Genomic DNA, 25,227 nt, shown 5'->3' with positions numbered 1-25,227 from the left:
CCTTCCCACCATGTGCAGGACTCCCCCCTGTCCTTGACCCATCACACACCCATGGGAATACAGAAGCCTGGAGCTGAGAAGCTGCTTGGGTCATCTCTTTCAATGGCCTCCCATTGCACAGAAGGGAAGGCTGAGGCCAGGAGAGGTGGAAGGGTCTTGACCAAGGCCACTTTGCATGTTATGGGCTGAGGACACATCCCTTCCTTGGCCCAGCTCAGGCCACCTTTGTCTTTCAGGACAGCTGTGATGAGAAGAGCTCTCCTTTCTCACACACTCTCCATTTCCAGGCAACGTGCCGAGAGCGCCATGTCAGCAGCACCTCCTTACAGGGTGGGTACCATCATCTCCTCTGCATTATGACGGAAAGAAACTGAGAAAAAGCTCAAAACCCCCATGTCTATGTGGCCACCACGAGGCTGTGCCCCTGCCTCAGGGAAGGAGAGGAAAGGCAGCCGTCCTCCGCCTCAAGCCTTGGGCCCATCTACACTTCATACCATTTCTACAAGCAGTGTCTTCCCCATTTCCTTCACAGCCAAGTGGTGAAAAGAGACCTCTTATTCATCTCCACCCCAGTTCCTTAACCTACCACCTTCACCCCGGCAGCCCTCAGCTCCACCTCTTTCTTCTGAAAGTATCTGTTAAGGTCACCAATGTCAGACCTGACAGGCTGGGCCCCTAGCTGGGAATCTGGACAGTCTGGCCCTTCTGTCTAGCTGTGTACCTTTAGGCAAGTTCCTTCCCTGGAGTTTTTGCCCCAGGAAAAAGGGAGAAGGTGGCTACCACAGGCAGTTTTAAGAGTTAAATGAGGTAACGCCTGGGCAAGTGTCCTGGGGCCGATGGTTTTGGTCAGCGACCCCACTGGTTCAGGGCTGGCTCCATCTCCTTCCTGCCTTCAAGTGCACTTGGGTAAGTGACCACCTACAAACCCCCTGTCCCCCAGCAGCTCGCCAGGGCTGGGTGATGGTGACACCTGTTGTTCCTCCTTTGTGTCCCCCCAGGAGCTCTGACAGTGGTTTGCTTGGTTCCCCGTTGTGCTTGCTCCCTGCCCCATCAGGAATCTGGAGAGAGCAGAGCTCTTGTCCTTTTTCACCAGAGCCATCCAGGCTCCTGACCGCCGAGGGGAGTTTGGCTCATGTCAAGCTGGCTTGGTGCCAGTGATCTGGTTTAAGCAACGGTGGTTTGTTGGGACAACAGAATACCAGGAGGCCATTGTTTTTGGAGAATATTAAATGACTTGGGCAAATGCTCATGGTAGAATGCTATGTGCAAAGAGTACTTGTCAGTACATACTGTCTGATTCCATTTAAATGAAGTTCAAAACAGGCAAAACTAGTCTTTGGTGACGGGAGTAAGTCTAGTCATTTCCTTCGGCTTGAGGGGTGGGGTATTGGCTGGGAGGGACACAAGGAAGTCTTTGGGAGTTTCATGACGGAATGATCTGTCTTGATCTGGGTGGTGGTTGGGAGCAGGGGCGGGGGGAACAACCAAAACCATTGTGGTCATGTCGGCTCTGGCCCTTGTCAACCCCATGTGTTACAGAGTAGAAAGGCCCAATAGGGCTTTCTTGGCTGTAATCTTTACAGAAACAGATTACCAGGCCTTTATTTGGTGGTGCTGCTGGGTGAGTTTGAACTGATAACCTTTTGGTTAGTAGTCCAGGGTAAACTGTTTGTGCCACCCAGAGACCCCAGGGTGCAAATATAGGTAAAAATCCATCATGTTATATATTTAAGATGCACATACATTACTGAATATTATACTTAATTAAAAAAAAAAAAAGCTGGCGAAAAGGACACAAAAAGAGAGTGGAGGGAGAGAGTAGGTTGTCTCATTAGGGGGAGAGTAATTAGGAGTGTGTATCAAGGTGTATATGGGTTTTTGTGTGAGAGACTGACTTGATTTGTAAACTTTCATTTAAAGCACAATAAAAATTATTAAAAAAAAAAAAAACACAGTACCACTGCACCCGCATCAGAGTGCCTAAAATGAAACAGAAAAAATTGAATTGTTGAATATTTGAAGATTTTTCATTTTGTCTCCTTTTCATCTATCTGCTAATCTTTCACCCAAGTGGGTCTGAGGGCTGAGAAGTCAGGAACCCCAGCCCAGAGTAATCCTGGATCCCCAAGGATGCATCATGGAATAGCAGATGGAATGATGGCCCCTGGACCTCCAGCAGCTCAGGCTCTGCCCACAGCTTGGCCACTAGCCTGCTGTATGACCTCGGGAGGGCCCGTCCCCGCTCTACACCCCAATTTCTTCATCATTTTTTAAGAGGACAGACTAACATTCACTGAGCATCCACCTGTCAGACACTGACAACACCATGTACTTCTCACAGTAGCCCTAAGGAGGAGGAATTAGATCTCCACTGGACAGATGGAGAAACTGAGGCTCAGTGTAGTGGTGTCACTGTGGTTGGTGTCTCCCAGCACAGTAACTCATGGTATCACCACCCTCCATGGACTACCACCCATACCAGACCATACGGAATCCTTAGTAATGTTTTTTGTACTAACGTTACTCATCAATCGTAATTCCTGTATATCACTACTTTTCCTTTAATTACTACTTCTTTCTCAAAAAAGTTATTGATATAGGTTCACAAATACTAATTACCACAATATCATAGCTAAAACACAAGAAAATTTAGCAAAACCCGGCAACAACAAAAACAACAGTACATGCTTATAGCTCATGTAGGCGAAACCACAAAACCACAAGAGAAGCATCATTGTAACTGGGTGTTAACAACAGCTCTGACCAGAGGGCTTTAGAAGGTTCAAAAAGCAAATTAGCATAGAGTTTTAGCCTTGTAGGTATATTGATACACATAAGCTGGGCTTACAAAAAATGTTTTTGTTGTTATAACTACAGGGATATTCTTATAAAAAATAATAAATTTCTGCTGAAACAACTGCACAAAAGTTTTATAGATAGTCATTTTGGTGTCACCTCCTCTGACAGTGTCACCCAGTGTGGTCCGCACCCCCCACACCCCCCTAATGATTCCACTGGCTCAGCAAAGAGGGGACTTCTAGTCACATGATGGATGAAGTAAAAGAGGGCTCCCTTCTCCAGCTACAGGTACAGAAATGCTGAACAAAATAAACAATCAAAAACAGTACGTTGCTTGGAAGAAAGAAAAGAAAAAGAGAAATCCCCAGGAAGTGGAAATTAAAAGGGAACTCAAAACCAGAGAGGTAAACAGGACCTGATGCTGAGGATTTTTAGGGTGTCAGACCAGACATAGGGCTAGCTTGGAAGCTGTTTTAATACATACATTTGTCTTGGAGCTAGGAAGGGGATTGGGAAAGAAAGGCATTAAAAAAAAAAACAAAAAAGGTGAATTTCAAATCTGTGCCAGGTCTAAGTGGGGGTCTGAATTTATAGTGTAAGAAACTCCGACTGAAAAATTAGCGTAAAAACTTATTCAAAATTAGTTGAACTCCCAGTGTCCTGAAAGAATCAACTCTGTATAAACACTTCCATATGGGTCTCCAACAGAAAACAACAAAAACAAGAAACAAACAACTCCTGTTGAAGATGAGTTCACAAGCAAAAACTACAAACCACAAGAAAATGTACTACCACGAGGGAGAATAAGCAGACAAAACCAAAAAGACTTAGCATACTCAGACTTGGAAGAATCTGTAGAATTAGTTGTATTTCAGATTATTAAAGAGAGAATAGAAACCCCAATGAAAGAATAGGACAATACAAATGAAAAAAGTGGGCAACACAACACATGTAGTAGCAGAGCTGGGATTTTCTGCACTGTTTCACAGCTCTAATATACTTTGGGTGGTTCTATGAGTTTGAACACAGACACTTCCTCCAACCTATCCCACCAGCACCAGGTCTTCCCATCCCTCCACCTGTGCTCCCCAATCCTACCTGGCACTAAGGAGTTGGTAAGGCAGGCGCCAATGGCCAGTACTAAGAACGATGAAATCATAATGTGCCCCAAGATCTGCTTCCTCTCTGGAGCCCAGAGATATGGTAGGTTGGCAGTGGTCAGATGTTAATTGATGTTCCAATCCTAGAAATTGAAAAAAAAGAAAAAGGATGACATGTGGGCCACAGCTCCAGATTTTGTTTATTCACTCATTCATTCCTTAATTTGTTCAACAAGTATTTGTTGAGCATCTGTTATAGGCTAGGTATTGTATGGGGCTAGGCAGTGGGAATGCAAAAGTGACTAAACACTGATGGTCCCTCCCTCAGGAAGCTTAATCACACCAACAGTTGTGTAAGTACAGATGAGCTCCATGTGCTCCAATAGAGTCCCATGCCATCTCCCCAGTGAAATCCCTGTGTCTCAATCCATCTGAAGCCCAGCATGTCTCAGAGACCCAGTCTTCTGTGTGGTGCTTCTCAGACTTTAGCATGCATCAGAATCATCTAGAAGGTTTGTTAAAACAAATTCCTGGGCCCCATCTCCAGAGACTTTGATTGCCTATCTGACAAGTTCCCAGGTGATGCTGATGCTGCCAGTCTGTGGGCCTCCTCTTGAGAAGCACTGTTCTAGAAGGTCACATCTAGCACATCAGAGATGAAACAAAGACACCACCCTTTCTTACAGGGCCACCAACACATTTACTTCATTCTCTTTTAGAGCTTATCATTAAAAAATGTTTTAGCTATATTTTATTTAATCCAATATATCCAAAACATTAACATTTCAACATGTAATCAATATAACAGATCATCCAGGAGATACGTTTCTCTTTCTTTCATACAAAGTCTTTGAAATCTAGCATGTATTTTATACTTACAACACATCTCAGTTTGAACTGGCCACGCTTCAAGGGCTCAATAGCCGCACGTGGCTAGTAGCCGCCTTGTTGACAGCACAGCCGTAGATCCATTCACACTGGAGCCAGTTCAACCCCCTAACTTCCTAGTCAGTTGGTAAGGCAGCCGCTAGTTTGAGGTGAGTTTCTCTCACTTGCAACTGAAAGAATCCAGATTAACACATACATATCCCCAGGTTCTATTCCAAACTCTGGAATCTTACATCTTGTCATTTATAGTCAGAGATTCAGAAACTGCAGGAGTGACAAACAGAAATAGATTGGATGGTAAGGGTCGCCATTTCTGGATGGTGACATTACAGCTGACTCCAATTTTGGTTTTCATTGTATTTTCTGGATTTCCCAAATTTTCCTCAGTGTTGAGATGTTACCGCTATAATTTCGAAAATGTTCTTTTAAAAGAAAAAAAGGCTGGAAGGCAATACGCCAAAATGTTAACTGTGGTTTTCTCTGCCTGGTAGGACTATGAATGATTCTTTCCTCTTCTTTTTAGCCTTCTGAGTTTTCCGAATTGTCTAAAACGGCAGGAGAATGTTTTTAAACTGTGGTCATCCCTGTTAGGATCATAAGAGACAATCCCACTGGTGGCTGAAAAATGTACTAATCCTGTTGTGGACGAATGTTACTGGAACACGACAAATTTTAATTGGCAAGAGTTTCACTGGCAAATAATGCCATTACTACAACCAAACCCAAGATAAAAACAATTAGGTGCTTCATTTGTTGTAGAAAATGGGGATGGGCTGCCATTCACTTTAATAGTGCTTGCTGCAAAAGAAAGAAAAGGAATCCTCTACCACCAGAAAAAGGCACCCTGGTGGTACAGTTAAGCACTCATCTGCTAACTAAAAGATTGGCGGTTTGAACCCACCTAGCAGGTCTGAGGGAGAAAGACCGGGCAATCTGTTTTGGTAAAGATTTCAGCCTAGCAAACCCTATGGGGCAGTTCTACTCTGTCATATGAGGTCACTATGAGTCAGAATTGACTCGACAGTGCCCAACAAAACCACCACAAGAAAAAGGGATCTTGATTCAACCTTAAGATCATGCAATGCCCCAAGCGATGGCTCACCAAACGCCCATCCCAAAACACCCAGCATTCGCCAAACATGCCATCCAAGTGCACACCGCTGTGCTTTGTGCCCCTCTCCTTATCTATCTGGCTCCTTAAAAATCCAACTTGGGGTGGGAAGAGTGAAAGGATAAACCCTGTATCTAACAGCACTTAACTTGGAGTGGTGATATTTCAGATAATTTCTAAATTTTTTTAAATCTACTTTTATTCTGTTTCCAAATGTTTCCATAGTAAATCCTAAAATCAGAAAAAATTGTTAAATTAAAATATTATTAAATGGATATACAGTATTAACACATTAAAATATTATTCAAAATATTTTAAGAACTGAAGTCACCTCTTTCAGAAAGCTTCCAAGATCCTCACTCATTCTAACACACTACCTATGAGCTTCGTGAGTCTGAAAGAAGTCAGATTCAAAAGCACAAATACTTAGATGAAAAATCTAGAACAAGAAATGTATGGAGAAGAAAGTTAGCATGTACGTCCCTGTCTTGAAAGTCTTTCCTCCTTTGTCAGCCCACTCACCACACTGGGAGCTTCTAAGAGCAGGGACTTCGCCTTGTTTGTCTCTGTATTTCTAGGGCCTGGCACAGTAAATATCTACATCAATTGAAAGCCCACACTCTAAGGAGGGAGGCAGAGGGAAGGGAAGAGTCATCCAAACATCTTGATTACCTTTGAATGTACAGAAAAGTCCAAGTGTTAGTGAGTATGTGAAGCAACCAGAGTATTTATTCATTGCTTGTTGGAGTGTAGATTGGTACAACTACCTTGGAAAACTGTTGGGCTGCTCTACCAAAGCTGAGCATCATACATATACCCTATGACCCTTGTATCTCCAACAGAAAAGTATACATTGTTCACTAAAAACCATATACAAGGATGCTCATATCCGCCCTGTTCATGATAGCTTCAATACGGTGCTCATCTGCAGCAGGATGGATAAGTCCATGTGTGTATTCACAACATAGAAATCTATACAACAACGAGAATGAACCATCTCTCACTCCACAAAACAATGTGGATGAATCTCACACAGGCTGAGCTAAGGAAACTAGACCTAAGAGTGCATGTATGTGTGATTTCAGTGATAACTCATTGCCATTGAGTTGATTCTGACTCATAGCAACCCTATAGGATGGAGGAGAACTGCCCCATAGGGTTTCCAAGGCTGTAATCTTTACAGAAGCAGACTGCCGCATCTTTTTCCTGCAGAGCAGCTAGTGGGCTCAAATTGCTGACCTTTTGGTTAGCAGCTAAGCTCTTAAGTCACTGAACCGCCAGGGGTCCTATTCCAATGGTACCAGAAAAACCCAAACCCGTTGCTATCAAGTCGATTCTAACCCATAGCAACCCTGTAGGATGGAGTAGAACTGTCCCATATGGTTTCCAAGGCTGTAATCTTTACAGAAGCAGACTGCTTCATCTTCCTCCCGTGGAGCCACTGGGTGGGTTCAAACTGCTGACCTTTTGGTTCGCAGCTGAAGGCTTAACCACTGTGCCAGCAGTGCTCCTATTCCAGTGAGAGGAAGTATAAAAACTAATCTACGCACAAACAACAAAAGACAAAATGGCTAAAATGGACTTCATCAACATTAAGAACTTTAGTGCCTCAAAGGACTTTACCAAGGAAGTGAAGAGGCGGATACAAAATAGAAGAAAATATTTGGGAACCATATACCTGATAAAGGTTTAATATCCAGAATATATAAGGAACTTAATCAACACCAAAAAGACAAACAACTCAATTAAAAAATGAGCAAAGGACTTAAATAGACATTTCTCCAAAGAAGATATGTGAATGATCACTAAACCCGTGAAAAGATGTTCAGCTTTATTATTGTTGTTGTTAGTTGCTGTCAAGCTGATTGCCAGGCCTGTTTTCTGAGGCATCTCTGGATAAATTGGTTCAAACTGCCAACCTTTCAGCTAGTAGTCAAATGCTTAATGGTTTGTACCACACAGGGGCTCCCATTAGTCGTTAGGGAAATGCAAATCAAAACTACAATGAGATATCATTACACACCCACTAGGATAGCTATTAACAGAAGAACTGAAAACAAGTATTGGCAAGGATGTAGAGAAATTGGAACTCTCATGCATTGCTGGTGGGAATGCAAAATAATGCAGCTGCTGTGAAAAACAGTTTGGTCAGTCCTCAAAAAATTAAACCTAGAACTACCATACCAAAAGCAAACAAGCAAATGAACGAACCCATTGCCGTTGAGTCGATTCCGACTCATAGTGACCCTATACGACAGAGTAGAATTGCCCCATAGAGTTTCCAAGGAATGCCTCGTGGATTCGAACTGCCGACCTCTTGGTTAGCATCTGTAACTCATATGACCCAACAATTCCACTTCGCGGTATATACCCAGAAAGCTTGAAAGCAAGAACTCAGACAAATACTTGCACACCAATGTTCATTGCAGCATTGTTTACGATAGCCAAAAGGTGGAAACAACCCAAATATTCATCAACAGATGAAAGGATAAACAAAATAGTATATACATACAATGGAATATTATTCAGTCATGAAGACAAATGAAGTACTGACACACACTATGATATTACGATATGGGTAAGCCTTGAAAATGTTATGCTAAGTGAGGTAAATCAGACTCACAAATACTGTATGATTCCACTTTATAAAATAATTAGAATAGGAAATACAGAGACAAAAGCTTATCAGTGCTTGCCAGGGGATGAGGCTACCTGGCCAACCGACTGGAAGAGATCCATATTTGGGCCCATTTCAAAGAAAGGTGATCCAACAGAATGTGGAAATTATTGAACAATATCATTAATACCACATGCAAGTAAAATTATGCTGGAAATTAAAAAAAAAAAAAAACAGTTTTAGGAGTACATAGACAGGGAACTACCAGAAATTTAAACTGCATTCAGAGGAGAAATAGAATGAAGGATATCATTGCTGATGTCAGATGGATCTTGGCTGAGAGCTGTGAATATCAGAAAGATGTTTACCTGTGTTTTATTGATAGCACAAAGGCATTTGACTGTGTCAGTCATACAAATTATGGATAACACTGAGAAGAATGGGAGTTTCGGAACACTTAATTGTGCTCGTGAGGAACCTGTATATAGAGCAAGAAGCAGTCGTTGGAACAGAAAAAGGGGATATTGCATGGTTTAAAAACAGGAAAGGCATGTGTCAGGGTTGTATCATTTCACCATACTTACTCAATCTGTATGCTGAGCAAATAATCCGGGAAACTGGACTATATGGAGAAGAATGTGGCATCAGGGTTGGTGGAAGACTCATTAACAACCTGCATTATGCAGATGACACAACCTTGCTTGCTTAAAGCTAAGAAGACTTTAAGCACTTACTGATGAAGATCGAAGACTAAAGCCTTCAGCATGGATTGCACGTCAAAGTAAACAAAAATCCTCACAACTGGACCAATTACAATAAATGGAGAAAATACTGAAGTTGTCAAGGATTTTACTTCATTTGGATCCATAATCAACACCCACGGAAGCAGCAGTCGGGAAATCAAAAGATGTATCGATTGGGAAAATCTTCTGCAAAAGACCTCTTTAAAGTGTTGAAAAGCAAAGATGGCACTCTGAGGACTAAGGTGTGCCTGACCTAAGCCATGGTAAGCTGGACAACAAATAAGTAAGACCGAAGAAAAACTGATGCCTTTGAAGTATGGTGTCAGCAAAGAATACTGACTATACCATGGACTGCCGGAAGAACAAATAAATCTGTCTTGGAAGAAGTACAGACAGAATGCTCTTTAGAAGTGAGATTGCATTTCACGTACTTTGGACGTGTTATCAGGAGGGATCAGTCCTTGGAGAAGGACGTCATGCTTGGTAAACTAGAGGGTCATCGAAAAAGAGGAAGACCTTCAACGAGATGGACTGACAAAGTGGCTGCAACAATGGGCTCAAACACAGCAACAACTGTGAGGATGGTGCAGGACTGGGCAGTGTTTCGTTGTGCTCTACATGAGGTCACTACGAGTCGGAACCTACTCGATGGCACCTAACAACAACAACAACATTACTCAATGGGTACTGGCTTCCTGTTTGGGATGACAAAGATGTTTTTGGAAATAGTGGTGATGGTTGTATATATAGCACAGTGAATGTGGTTAATGTCACTGAACTGCATGCTTAAGATCGATTGAAATAGCAATTTAAAAAAATTTCTTTTATTGTGCTTTAAGTGAAAGTTCACAAATCAAGTCAGTCTCTCATTCAAAAATTTATATACACCTTGCTGTATACTCCTATTTGCTCTCCCCCTAATGAGACAGCACACTCCTTCTTTCCACCCTCTATTTCTGTATCCATTTGGCCAGCTTCTGACCCCCTCTGCCCTCTCATCTCGCCTCCAGACAGGAGCTGCCCACCTAGTCTCATGTGTCTACCTGATCCAAGAAGCTCACTCCTCACCGGTATCATTTTCTATCCTATAGTCCAGTCCAATGCCTGCCTGAAGAGTTGGCTTCGGGAATGGTTCCTGTCTTGGGCTAACAGAAGGTCTTGGGACCATGACCTCCGGGGTCCTTCTAGTCTCAGTCAGACCATTAAGTCTGGTCTTTTTAGAAGAATTTGGGGTCTGCATCCCACTGCTCTCCTGCTCCCTCAGGGGTTCTCTGTTGTGAAACAGCAATTTTGTTTTTGTGGTATATATTTTACCACAATAAAAACAAGCAAAGAAAGTAAAAACTAACTTAGGGTGTGAAAAGACAGGAAAAAGGCTATACTTGGGGGCTGTAGAGACTGAATGGAGGCGTGGCGGGAGCTCCTGGGGTTCCGGTAAAGTCCTATTTCTTGATCTGGGTGCTGGTTACATGGGTCAGTTCAGTTTAAAACTCCCACAAGCTGTCAATTTGTGATATGGGCACTTTTCTGTATCTATGTTATACTTCAATAAAATTTTTAAAAAACTGCCCTCTGGGGGATTTCATAAACAACCTATAAAAGACATAGACAAAATGAGAACAGGCCAGTGCGTTGCACTTCACGGTTTATAAAGACATTCACCATCATTTCTCACTAACAACCTATGCGGGGGACAGAAAAAAAAAAATTGGACCTCCCCATAGGGTTTCCAAGGCTATAAATCTTTACGGAAGCAGACTGCCACATCTTTCTCCTGTGGAGTGGCTAGTGGGTTAGAACTGCCGACCTTCAGTTAGAAGCTGAGGGCTTAGCTACCGTGCCACGAGGGCTCCTGCAGCGGACAGAGGCTCTGACGGGTGAAAGGATTTCCCCAAGGTCACAAACAAGCAGATGCTAGAGCCAGAATTTTGACTATCAGGCTTCTGATTCCAGGATTAGCCACGAGGTTACCACTGTGATCCTCAACCCCTACTGCTGGGTTGGGGGACTTCCATTTCCCCATCTGTAAAATGAAGGTTCTGAATTTTAACACATGTATGTTGTTGTCAGTTAGACTCATGGTGACTCCATGCAGAATAGAATGAAACATTGCCCGGCCCCGCACCATCGTTCATGATCGTTGGTATGCTCAAGTCCATTTTTGCAGCCACTGTGTAATTTGAGCGCCTTCCAACCTAGAGGGTTTATAGCCTAGTACTATATCAAACAATATCCTGTGGTAAGCTGTAGGGTTTTCATTGGCTAATTTTCAGAAGTAGAGCATCAGGCTTTTTTCTTAGTCTGAAAGCTCCACTGAAACCTGTCACCATGGGTGACCCTGCTAGTATTTGAAATACCAGTGACCTAGCTTCCAGCATGCTAGCTACCACGGTACAACAAGCTGACATTTCACCAAAGAAATTCAAATGACCAACAAGCACATGAAGAGGTATTCAACATTAGTAGTCATTAGGGAAATGCAAATCAAAACCACAATGAGATAGCACTTCACATCAACTAGGATGTTTATTATCAGAAAAATGGAAAACAACACGTGTTGGAGAGGATGTAAAGAAATTGTAACTCTCATTGCTGGTGGAATTACAAAACAGTGTAGCTTTGTGGAAAACAGCTTGGCGGTTCCTCAATTCCACTTCTGGGTATATACCCAGATGAATTGAAAGCAAGGACTCAGATAGATGCTTGTACACCAATGTTCATCGCAGCATTATTTGCAATAGCGAAAAGGTAGAAATAACCCAAATGTTCATCAACAGATGAATGGATAAACATAACGGTACACACACACAATGGAATATTATTCAGCCATAAAGAGAAATGAAATTTTGACACATGCTACAATATGGAAGAACCTCAAAAACACTACACTAACGTTTATTTCTGTTGTACACGGGGATGCCATTAGTTGGAGGCAACTCAAAGGCAACTGAGAACAAGTGAAATAAGGCAAACTCAAAAGGACGAATACTGTATGATTCCACTTAGAAGAAATATCTAGAACAGGAAATGCAGAGAAACAAAAGTTTATCAGTGGTTACCAGGGAATGGATGGAGGGAAAAATGGGGAATTATTGCTGAAGGGGTACCAGTTTTTGTTTGGGGTGATAAAAATGTTTTTGTTTCTTTTAAATAGATAGTGACGACAGTTACACAGCATCGCGAATGTGATTAATGCCATTGAATTTTATATTTAAGACTGATTAAAACAGCAAAATTTTTGTAACATATATTTTACCACAAAAGAGAGAAAGCAAGAAAGAAAGAGGGAGGGAGTGAAGGAAAGGGGAATGAAAGAGAGTGAGGGGAGGAAAAGGAAAGGAGGAAGAAGGAAGGAAGAATAGAGGGTAGAGGGAGGGAATATGGAGGAAAAGGGAAGGAAGGAGAAGGAGGGAGGGAGGGGCAAGGAAGAAAGAAGGAAAGAAAGAAAGATGGGAGGGAGGTGGAGGGAAAAGGAAAAGAAAGAGGGAAGTAAGGCAGAAAGAAACGGAGTGAAGGGGGAAAAAAAAGAGCGGTAGGTAAAGTATACGTGAGAGAATCCTGATAATTATTGAATCTGAGTGACGGTTATATGGGCTCTGTTATGCTCCTCTATTTTTGTGTGTGGTTTAAAATTTATACTAGTACGTTTTAAAACAAATGTCTTTATGTGTTAAAAAAAAAAAAAAAGTATATGATTGAGTGGAAAATGTAAAGAGTAAAACGCAGTACCCTGTAGGTAAAGTCACAAGGACACACACACGCTCAAGGACATTTTAATGGATTAGCTTGGGGACCTTTGAAGAGTAATGGGAAGGGCAGTGGGGAGCAGGCATAAAGGGGAGAACGAGTGAATAAAACAAGAACTGCACTCATGATAACACACCAGGCACTGAAAAATATGACTTATTCAACTTGCTGTGCACCTCAAGTCCAAAATAAATGAATAAATAAGGAAAAATGCAAGTGAAGATGGCCCGGGGAGGCCTAAGGGGCTCCTTCAGTCCTGCATGGTTCTTCTTCCTGTTGTTTGTCTCTCTTCCCTGGACTGAGCGCTGGGCAAGAGTGAAGACCATCTTACCCATCTTTGCACCCCCAGCACCGTGCATGTGGTAAACCCAAACCAAACCAGTTGCTGCTGAGTCGATTCTGACTCATGGTGACCCCATGTGTATCAGAGGAGAACTGTGCTGCATAGGGTTTTCATGGCCATGACCTTTCAGAAGCAGATCGCCAGGTCTTCCTTCTGAGGTGCCTCTGAGTGGGCTCGAACTGCCATCTTCGTGGTTACTAGCCCAGCATTTAACTGTTTGCACCGCTCAGGGACCCGGCACACATAGCGGTAGCTCTATGAATGTTAACTTAGTGAAAGGCCCATGGTTCAGGCTGGGAGTGCTCTAAATTTTGGCTTTTAGACCTGGCATTGAGATGGCCTGTCCTGGAGACAGGTGCCTTTGTCTATTATCTCCACCCAGGACAGGCAGGGGTGGAGATCTGGGCAACCCTTCAGAAACCAGAGCCTCCCTCTCCTGCTGGTTAGCCTCCCAGAGCCCCATTCTCAATTGTAGCTCCACAGCTACTCTCTGGCAGCCCTGGGTGACAGGTTCCTCAGGGTCTAGTCTGGGCTGCGGTGTCCTGGCAGCCCACCCCCCTCTGCCAATGCTCCACCAGCCCGGAATGGAGCCTCCGGCTGTATGCCAGGCCCATCACCCTTCTCTTCCCAGCTGGCCTGCTCTGCCAGCCTCCCGGCTACGTGCCCTGATTACTTATGCCAACTGCAAAAGCCCTGACTGGCTCCGCCCCGGGGGGAGGGAGCAGCTACTTGGCAGGTCAGGGAAGGGGGCAAAGGGCCTAGGCTTTCTGGCCAAGGACTGACTCAGCATTCCAGGCAGAGGGCACGGGAGTCCCTTGGAGATGGGCAAAAAGCCAGCCCTGGGCTGGGTCTCAGCAGATGCAGGGTAAATGACAGAATAGTAGGCTGATAAAAATCAGTGCCTAATGGTCTGACTGAGACTGGAGGGACCCCAGAGGTCATGGCCCCCGGATTCTCTGTTAGCCCCAAACTAAAACCATTCCCGAAGCGAACTCTTCAAAGATTAGACTGGACTATGAGACATAAAATGATACTGGTAAGGAGTTAGCTTCTTGGCTCAAGTAGATACATGAGACCATGTGGACAGCTCCTGTCTGGAGGGGAGATGGAAGGCAGAGGGAAACAGAAGCTGGCTGAATGGACACGGGGAATACAGGGTGGAGAGGAGTGTGCTGTCTCATTGTAGGGAGACCAACTAAGGTCATATAACAATGTGTGTATAAATTTTTTATGAGAAACTGACTTGAATTATAAACTTTTACTTAAAGTACAATTTTTAAAAAAAAGGGGGAAAAAATCAGTGCCATTTTTGGGCATTCATGTTGTACCCATCCCCATGCTGGCTGCTCACTCTGAGATCTCAGTCCTCACGACGGCCCACCATGGGTTACTAGTCCCTATTTTACAGTTTAGGGAACTGTGGAGCAGAGGGCCTCAGCTGGCCCATGGTCAACTGTGACTCAAGCCCAGTTTCCCATCACGGAGAGAGAGGGAGAGAGACCAGTGCCCGCCCTATTTCTATAGAGGCCAAATGAGGGTGGGTTCTCCTACCTGAGTGGCCTGGCCAGGCGGCAGGTGAAGAAGCACAGCAGGCCCAAGGCCAGCACGAGGAGGAGGAGGCTGAAGACCACTGTGAGGACCATGTCCAGGGTGAGAGATAGGAGGGCCATCTCGGGACAAAGAGGGTCCACACACTGGCCTCCAGAGTCTGGTCACACTAGCCTTGGGCGCCCTGGGTCAGTGGCTGTGACCTGGCCTTATCCCCTGGGATAATCCATGGAGATTAGTCCAGAGAGATGAGATAGGAGGGGTGGGGTGACAGCCCGTGAAGCTCCCCGTCCCAGTTCAGTCCTTCCCTACCTGATGCTTGTTCATTCAATTTTGTCATTCATTCTTCATTCCCCAAACATTTACTGAGCACCCACTGTGTACCCAGCTCTGTTCTAGGTACTAAGGAAACGGTGACGATCAGGACAGACATGGTCCCTGTCCTCTTAGAGAGTACTGGCTGACCCATGTGGACTAAGCACCTATTACTTGCTGGCCATATAGTCTCTGAGAATCACACATAGTTAAGCACACGGCTGCTAACCAAAAGATTGAGGGGCCTTGGAAGAAAGGCCTGGTGATCTACGTCTGAAAAAATCGGTGACTGAAAACCCTATGGAGCACAGTTCTACTCTGACACACACAGAGCTGCCATGAGTCAGGATTAACGGCAGCTGGTACTGGTATGGCACCCTGGTGGTGGTGTGGTTAAGAGCTTGGGTGCTAACCAAAACTTGGCAGTTTGAATCCACCAGCCGCTCCTTGGAAACTCTATGGGGCAGTTCTACTCTGTCCTATAGGGTTGCTATGAGTTGGAATCGACTCGACATCGACAGGTTTTGGTACTGGTATGTGCCAGCCATTATGTCAGGCACCTGTGGGATAAAAACAGAAGGAAAGGAACCCCTGGCCAGGGTCACAATAAGTTTCATTTTTTTCCCAAACAGCAACAGCTGCACCACCCCATTTATAGACCCGGGAGTCTGTGCACAGACCCCAGTCAAAGTGTCCAGAATAAAAGGAACTGCTCTTACTGAGCGCCTACTGTGTGCCAGGCCCCATTTGAGGTAGGTAGCAGGATCCCCATTTACAGATGGGGAAATGGAGGCTCAAAGGTGACACCACATGCAACAGTGGGATTGGGATTTGAACCCAGATCTGCCAGCCTCCACAGCCTATAACCCTCACCCACCGTATGCTGCCTTGCAACTGGACACCAGCCCTGCAGGGCAGCAGAGAGGCTTCAGTCAACTCTGTGCCAGGCATTGGCCCAAAGCCAGGGTTTGTCCCGAGAGGCAGCACACAGATTGATGTGGCCAAGCTGCCAGCTGAATGGAGGGGCCCTTTCTGCTTCCAGAGCACCCCCATTTCCAGGCTGTCTTGGGTCCCAACATCCTGTGAAGTCAGGATGGTGGTTATGATTCCCATCCACAGACTCACAAACTGAAGCTCAGATCAGACAGATGAAACCACTTGTCATGAATCCCAGGGAGCCTGGAAGCAATGCCAGCTGTATGCCTCCTAGACCAGGCCTTTTCAAACTTCCTGCCTCCTGGTACATCTCAGATCCTGTGGTACAAAGAATGCAAGGTCAGGGGAGAAGCTTTTACCCTCTTGGTGCCAAGGGAGGCCTCCTCTTTTGTCCCCAGAAAGGCCACTGAGCTTACCATGATAACAGGAAAACCAGTCACGTCAGCCCACTAAAACCCTTTCTTTCCCAACACCCTCTTAACTCAAATCACGTCAGATCCCGACATCTAGTGATACATGCAGGGTGGGGATTGTTAGTCCCATTGACAGTGGGGAAAATGAGGCTTAGCAGTGAAGTCATTCAGTCAACTGGTTCTAGGCCCAACTCCAACACTTCCCAGCTGTGTGACCCGGGCCCAGTGCCTTCACCTCTGAGCCTGTTTCTTTATCTGTCTAACATCTGTCCTGCATTCAAGGACAGCATTCACTGCGTGCCAGGTGATATCAGACATGGCTTCATGTAGCTGACCTCATTTAATCCTCATAACAGCCTGTGTGCTAGACACAGGTGAGGGAATGGAGGCTTGGGAGGCCCTGGGTCACACAGATGGCAGGGGCTGAGCTGCACCAGGCTTTCTCCTCCCCACGGACTCTCCCCACCCTTCCCAGCACCTAGGCCTGGGATGCCCTCTAAAGCTAAAAAACCCAGACTAATTGACCTGAGACCCATGGAATGTCACTTCATTCTCCCCTTGTCACCAGCTTGTCCCTGGTGGGGTCAGAGGGCAGTTATTTGCCCTGAGGGAGCCCTTCCAGCTGAATTCCCCAAATGTACCAGACCCAGAAATCATTCAGAGAGCTTGGGGGAAAGGCCTATTCCCAGGTAGTCACTGGGGAGAGGTATGGCCTGGGAAGGGGCCTGAGGAAGCTTTCTGAGGCAATGGACGAGTTTTTCACAGTGATTTGGGTAGTAATTAGAGGGGTGGGCATTATGTAAAAATTTATCAAGCTGTACACTTAAGCTGTCCATTTTGTTGTCTTCAGATTTAAAAAGAGAGATTAAAGAGACACAACAACCCTCCCCAAAATCCTCTCCTGCCCACCTCCCCACCCCAAAACTACTTAGTCAGAATCTTCTGGGGTAGGGTCTGGGAAGCTGTATTTTTTAACATGTCTTTCTATGAGCAGATTAGTTTGGGAAATACTGCCTTGGAGATTATCACATTGCTCAGATGGGAAGACTGAAGCCTAAAGAGGAGAAAAGATTTGCTGCCCAGGGAGGCAGCACTGAGAGCAGACCCCGTGTCTCCTGGCCCCTAGTCTCCACACACACCTGAGGAACAATTAGAGCCTCAAAACAGCTGCAGACTGTGTCCCCTGGGCCATCAGTGAGCCTTCTTGGCTCTCTCAAGGGGCTGTGGCCGGAGGTGTCTGTGTTCCCAGTGGGAGTGGGGAATGGGCTAGGGGCCTTAGGTGAAAGACTCGGAAAGGAATATGTGGTGGCCAGAGTGGGCTGCAGGTCAGATCCAAGGGGGGACTTCCCCAGAGCACGGAGAGCCAGATGGTGGGGACAGAGCAGGGCTGAGATACCTCTAGCTGCTGACAGCACCACAGCCCAGCAGAAAACAGACATGGGAGTGCCCAGGGAGGCTGGGTGGTATTATCACACCTGCTCTCCCTTCTGGCAAGCCATTGTGTCTGGTCAAGATGCCAGCTCTCCCCTGCCCACACCCAGGCTCAATACCTCTGCACAATGTGTTCCCTGGTCTGGAATATTTCCCGCTGTCTACCCAATCAGTTCTTCCCTTTATCTTTCCACCTTGGCCTCAGCTCTGCCAGATTGCCCTGCACCCCTGCCCCAGCCCAGGGAGCAGACACAGCCCCATCTGAGCTCCCAGAATCCCAAACCTACAAGGCTGTGGTCACATCTCTCAGAGTCTTAGGGAGCTATCAGTTGTCATCCCCTTACTATGGCATCAGACAGCAGGGATTGCACTGCTGATGGCGGCAGTCCGCGCTGGCAGAGCCTGGCACAAGGCTGGCGGGCGACAGGGAATGTCAGTGGGTAAGTGGAAGGAGGGATGGCTTAATGGGTGGGTGACTGAAGAGGGAGCGGTAAGAGCAGACTCTGAAGTCAGGCTGCCTGGGTTCCCAGTCTGCCTCTGCCTCTCACTAGCTGGACAACCCAGGGCAAGCGGCTTCACCTCTCTGTGCAGAACTGAGACCTCGGCCCCCTCCAGGACAGGGTGCAGCCAGGAAGGTTACATGGGGGTGGTGGGCGTGGATGCCACCCTGGAAGGATGGTAAGGCTGAGATCGTCAGACAGGAGGACCTGCATGTGCAAAGGCAAGGCAGCAAGGATGGGCAATATTTAGGGGTCAAGGAGAAAGACAAAAATAGACAGTTGGTAGAGAGGACGGGGGGCGGGCTGGAGCCGGTCACAGGAGGGCTTGGAACCCTGAACTCAGCCCCATCTCACTTACTGCTCACATCATCAGCCCATTTTACAGGAGATCACGATGAGGCACAGATGGTCCACAACTTGCAGAGCTAGAATCAGAAGCCTTGAGGGTCTGGGTCTGGAGCCGAAGTCTCTCTGGGCTTCCAAGGGCACCAGGATAGCCTTAATGCCACGAACTGCTCTGTGGGCAGAGGCCTGAAGCCAGCTGAGGTGGCACTGGCAGGAGGAGAGATTGCAGCAGGGAGGCATGGGAAGGAGCTGGCCCCGCCTTCAGAGTCACTGTGCTTTGCAGGCACAAGGGCTTCCACCGTCCCACAGAGGGCACATTCTGTCCCCGGGCCACTTTGCTCTGGCCAAGCCTGGGAGCAGGGTGGGTGGGGCATGTGCTGTGTGTCCCTAGGGGGCAGGGCCAGGCTTCACAAGCTTGCCCCTCACTCCCTACTCACTTTGCACCCCAGCAGCAGAGCCCCTCTGGCACCAGAGACATTGCTGTTTCGTCCTTGCTCTCACAATCAACATCAAAAAAAGGAAGGCACAGAGAGGGCCCCCAACCTCTGCAGGGTCACACAGCACATCAGGGACTGGGATAGGTCTCCCCACTAGCCAGCTAAGGATTTGGGGGCTATTTCTGGATACACAAGGCAGTCTACAAGTTATAGCATAGATGCCAGCATCTTGGAATTCCAAACGTTAATGATTTGTGTCAAGTGAAGAGAACATTTCAAACTAACACTATTCTAGAAAAATTCTTATTTCCCCCATTTTGTCATTGTATTCAGAAATAGAAATAATAGCTGCAAACCTTGTCATAGCCCTTACTATGTGCCAGGCACTATCCTAAGTGCTTTATCTATATTAACTCATTCAATCTGCACGACCGTCCAAGAGGTAGGCACTATTATCAACCCCTTTTTACAAATGATGAAACAGAAGCACAGAGAGGTTAAGTAACTTGCCCAAGGTCACACAGCCAGTAAGTGGCCGAGATGGAATTCAGTCCTAGTTGTGGATATTGCCATCTCCCAGGATGAAGGGTAAACTCCTGAAACAGTATATACTATGTATGTACAATATTAATTTCCAGGCAAGGCTGGAAATTAACCACCATCTGTTCCATATGTAATGTGTACCTTGTACATAAAAACACAAAACTGAACCCACTGCCATTGAGTCAACTCATAGCAACCCTATAGGGCAGGGTAGAATTGCCCCATAGAGTTTCCAAGGAGCGCCTGGCGGATTCGAACAGCTGACCACACACTATTCCCCAATGTTATTTGTCTGTGAGCCACAGCCTCCTGAGGGAGGGCTTACCCCACTTTACAGAAGGGAGGGGTGACTTGCCAGAGAGCAGAGCGGCTATGAGAGTTTCATCTGGGACTGACCGAGCCCAGGTCCCTGCACTGTGCACAGCACCTGTGGCCCACCCTGCTTGCCCTGCGGCAAGTTCCAGTTCTGCATTCCAAGAGAATCTGCTGCAGTGGGAAGCACCTGCAACTTGCTGTCAGGGTTCTCAGACCTGGCTCCACCCGTGACCACACCACCCTTTCTCCCACAATCATCCAGTCAGCTCATCTGCAAGGCAGGACACAGGGTGGCCACACCTCTCCCCACTCCCTGCCCCCGGAAAGCTCCTGACAGCCCTCCCCTAAGAAAGGATGCACCCATTCCACAGAAGTCCTCACACGGGCCTGGAAGAGGAGGCAGGGAAATGGAACGTGAACTTGATGCTTGCTGGGCTGTGGCCAACACAAGCAGTACCCTGGGTGGCGTGTGCAGGGGCCTCTCAAAAACTGCCCCTCATGTCAGAGCAGGGAGTACATGGATGTTCCCGAGATAATGCTTGCTACAGCTGGGCTCGTGATAACAGTGTCCTTCACATTCCCAGAGAAGGTTCTAGCCTCGCAGAGGCAACCCTGGGAGGCCTCAGGGCTGGGATGACACCCCAAATCCAAGACAGAAAACCAGGGCTGGGGAGGCAAACGTCCTGCCTGGGCGCTCTTATAGCTCAGCAGAGGCTCCATGGCTTACTGGCTGCGTGATCTTGAGCACGTCATCTCACCTTTCTGTGCCTCAGTTTCCTCACGTGTCAAATGGGAATAAACACGGTGATTGCCTGTGTCACTGTGCTATTGTGAGAATCCAGTGAGACATAAGCAATGAGAGAAAGGCACAGGATCTGGCAGGTATTGCCCATCGACAAATGTTATAACCAGTATCGGTTGCCAATGACTCAATTTCTGACTCCTGGCAACCCTACTTGTACCAAAACCAAACCAAACCCAGTGCCGAGTCGATTCTGCATCGAGTGCTATGCAGATGTTTCATGGCGACCCTATAGGACAGAGTAGAAGTGCCCCATAGAATTTCCAAGGAGCGCCTGGTGGATTCAAACTGCTGACCCTTTGGTGAGCAGCTGTAGCACTTAACCACTACACCACCAGGGTTTCCACCCTACTTGTGGCAGAGTAGAACTATGTTCCATAGAATTTTCAATGGCTGTTTTTTCCAAAGTAGATCAGGTTTTTCCTCCAAGGCACTTGTGCGTGGACTTGAACCTCCAACCTTTTGGCTAGCAGCCAAGTGTATTAACTGTTTGTATCACCTAAGGACTCTCCAATAAAACTTAGCTGGTAGTCATAGTGTAATAACTAAGGTGCCGGGCACTTTCCTAAGTGCTTTACATACATGCATTACCGCATCTAATTCATTCATTTCTTTAATCCTCACAACAAGGGTATGAGGTATGTGCAAACACTGCTACCACAATACAGAGGCACAGAGAAGTAACTTGGCCAAGGTCACACAGCTATTAACAGGACACTACAAAGAGGGAAGAAGAGAAACTTAATGGAGCACCTACTATGTGCTGGCAGCTTTTCATCAGCCTTCCAAGAAGGCAGTGTAGTGGGAATTATCAGCCCTGGGTCAAAAAAAGAAAACTGAGACTCTGGAAGGAGGAGAGCTGGGATTGAGGCCAGGCCTGTCCGCTTGTCAGCCCCCTTCCAGTCTTTCACCAGGACAACCTCCATCACTGACCCGCAGCCCTGAGGCCTCAGCCACACCAGGTACCAGAAGCCTGCATCAGCACAGCCCTGTTGCCTCACTAGGCCTATGTGTAGGGAGAGGTCCTGGCAATTAGTGCTGCAGGACTTCCATTGTCTGCATGCCCAGCTGCTGCCCCGTGACCAGCCCTCATGTCAGGCTGCTCCCTGGACTCCTGACCAGCTCCTCCTGGGCTTGGCATGATTGCAGCCTCCTTGGGACCTCTCACATATAGACAGCACACTCCCTCCATAAAGGACAGGCCTGCAGTCCCACCAGCCCCGTCCCTCCAGGTCAGCTCCTCTGTGGTTCATAATTCTGCTGAGATCCGTGAGGAGATCCCAAGGTTATACGTCAGAGTCCTGGCCAAATACTCCATGGCTGTTTCCTCCTCTGTCAATAGAGTAATAAACTCCATTCTGCCTCCAGTATCAGCTTCTTAGGAGGGAAAGAACTTTGCATACTGTGAAGTGCTATGCAGATGTTTCTATGGCTTTTCCGTTGCCCCCCTCTGATAACTGCAGCGGATATTTGCCGTAATTTTTGGCCACCCAGGATCCATTCCTCCTTCCTAACAATACCACAGAGTTTCCTTGGGAAGCCACACTCCCCCTTTTCAGCCATAGGATTATTCCCACCCCCAGCTTCAGGTGGGCCCTGATTGGCTTACGCTGGAAGACTCTCTCCACCTGGATGGTGTAGTGTGAGGGGGTAAGGTAGTAGGATGGGCCCTGTGTAGAACCTGAAGGTGAAGCAACCTCCAAGAAGGTAGAACAGAGAGATGGAGAGAAGCTGAGTCTTTGGTGATATCACTCGAACCCCTGGATGGAGCCATGCCTGAAATCAGCCACCTTTAACCATCTCAGCTACATGAACTAGTTAATTATCTTTATTGTTTGACTTAGATTTCCTTTTACTTGGAACACAAGAGTCTGACCTCAGACTCCATCCAGTTCAGCCAGTTTTTCTCAGCCCCTTACACTGTAAGCACCTACATCAGTCATACTCAGCCAGTTGTTCCTATCAGAGGACAAATCTTACAAAGTAAACGTAGGATGACAAGTTTCAGGTACATGGTAAAATAAGTGTTCAGCTTTTCTTCTTGAAATTTATAAGCCTGTAGACTTGTAGGATGTTTGCAGCTGTTTCTTCTCATTTGGAGCCGTGCTACATCAGCCAATGAAGGTCTTGAAATCTTTACTCCACCTATGTCATTAAGGTTTACTCTACTTTGAGGAGGCAGCTCTTCCCAAGTAGTACTTTGAGTGCCTTCCAGCCTGATGGGCTCATCTTCCAGCACTTTATCAGGCAATGTTCCACTGCTATTCATAAGGTTTTCGCTGGCCATTTTTTTCAGAAGTAGATAGTTAGGTCCTTCTTCCCAGTCTGTCTTAGTCTGGAAGCTCCACTGAAACCTGTCCACCATGGGTGACCCTGCTACTATTTGAAATACCGGTGGCATAGCTTCCAGCATCACAGCAACACACAAGTCTCCACAGTACAACAGACTGACAAATGAGGAGTAAATCCTTCAGGTCTTTCATTTGCTGATGTGGCACGGCTCAAAATGAGAAGAAACATACATTAATAATCGGAGCATAGAATGTATGAAGTGTGAATCAACGAAAATTGGAAGTTGTCAAAAATGAAATGGAATGCCTGAAAATAGAGAGCCTAGGCATTAGTTTTTTAGGCATTAGTGAGAGGAAATGGACTGGTATTGGCCATTTTAAAATGAAAAATCATATGATCTTCTACTCCAGGAATGACAAATCAAAGAGGAACAGCTTCACATTCATCGTCAAAAAGAACATTTCAAAATCTATCCTGAAAAAAAATGCTGTCAGTGACAGGATAATATCCGTACACTTACAAGGAAGACCAGTTAATACGACTATTATTCAAATTTATGCACCAACCACTAAGGCCAAAGATGAAGAAACTGAAGATTTTTACCAAATTCTGTTCTCTGAAATTGATTAGTCATGCAATCAAGATGCATCAAAAATTACTGGTGATTGGGATGCAAAATTTGGAAACAAAGAGGAAGGATAGGTAGTTGGAAAATATGGCCTTGGTGATAGAAATGACAGGGGAGATTGCATGATAGAATTTTTCAAGACCAACAACTTATTCCCTGGAAAAACCTTTTTTCAACAACATAAATGGTGACTATACACATGGACTTTACCAGATGGAATATATAGGAATCAAACTGACAACATCTGTGGAAAGAGACAATGGAGAAGTTCAGTATCATCAGTCAGAACAAGGCCAGGGCTGACTGTGGAACAGACAACCAACTGATCATATGCAAGTTCAAGTTGAAGCTGAAGAAAATTAAAACAAGTCTACAAGGGCCAAAGTACAATCTTGAGTATATCACACCTGAATTTAGAGACCATCTGAAAAACAGATTTGGTGTATTGAACACGAACAACCAAAGATCAGATGAGTTGTGGGATGACATCAACAACATACATGATGGCAGAAAAAAGTCATTAAAAAGACAGAAAAAACAAAAAAAAAAGACCATAATGAATGTCAGAAGAAACTCTGAAACTTGCTCTTGAATGTAGAGTAGCTAAAGAAAGGAAGAAATGAAGACGTAAAAGAGCTGGACAGAATACTTCAAAGGGCAGCTCAAGAAAACAACGTAAACTATTAAAACTAAATATGCAAAGACCTGGAGTTAGAAAATCAAAAGGGAAGAACATAGCCTGCATTTCTGAAGTTGAATGAATTAAAAAAATTCAAGCCTTGAGTTGCAATATTGAAGGATCCTGCAGGCAAAAAATTGAATGACACAGGAAGCATCAAAAGAAAATGGAAGGAATACACATTGTGCCAAAAAGAATTGGATGACTTTCAACCAGTTTAGGAGGTAGCATATGATCAAGAATTGATACCGAAGGAAGAAGTCCAAGCTGCACTGAAGGCATTGGTAAAAAACTAGCCTCTAGGAACTGACAGAATACTGAGATGTTTCAACAAACGCAGGCAACGCTGGAAGTGCTCACTTGTCTATGCCAAGAAATTTGGGAGACAGCTACCTCTCCAACTAGAAAAGATCCATATTTGTGCCCATTCCAAAGAAAGGAAATCCAACAGAATGTGGTAATTATTCAACAATGTCAATAATATCACATGCAAATAAAATTACGCTGAAGATAATTTAAAAACAGTTATAAAAGCACATTGACAGGGAACTGCCAAAAATTCAAGCTGGATTTAGAAGAGGTTGCGGAACAAAGGATATCACTGCTGACGTCAGATGGATCTTGGCTGAAAGCAGAGAATGCCAGAAAGATGTTTACCTGTGTTTTATTGACTATGCAAAGGTATTGAACTGTGT

General features: G+C 45.7%; 1 protein-coding gene across 4 annotated transcripts in view; it reads right to left on the bottom strand.

Annotated features, from left to right (window-relative positions):
* The window catches only part of ALPL (alkaline phosphatase, biomineralization associated), a 68,375-nt gene that overhangs the window by 18,047 nt on the left and 25,101 nt on the right, over nt 1-25,227 (bottom strand). For 2 of the 4 annotated variants that reach the window (XM_049878179.1, XM_049878182.1), the window contains exon 2: nt 3,898-4,042. In XM_049878179.1, the coding sequence (XP_049734136.1) occupies nt 3,898-3,958 (61 nt within the window). In that variant the 5' untranslated portion in view covers nt 3,959-4,042. Of the gene's footprint in view, nt 1-3,897; nt 4,043-4,778; nt 4,958-16,336; nt 16,466-25,227 lie in introns of all 4 variants that reach the window. The other 2 variants (XM_049878181.1, XM_049878180.1) reach the window with 2 other exon arrangements.

The sequence above is a fragment of the Elephas maximus genome, chromosome 3, assembly GCF_024166365.1.
Source record: "Elephas maximus indicus isolate mEleMax1 chromosome 3, mEleMax1 primary haplotype, whole genome shotgun sequence".
NCBI classification, from domain to species: domain Eukaryota; kingdom Metazoa; phylum Chordata; class Mammalia; order Proboscidea; family Elephantidae; genus Elephas; species Elephas maximus.
This window is presented reverse-complemented; position numbering and strand designations above follow the sequence as displayed.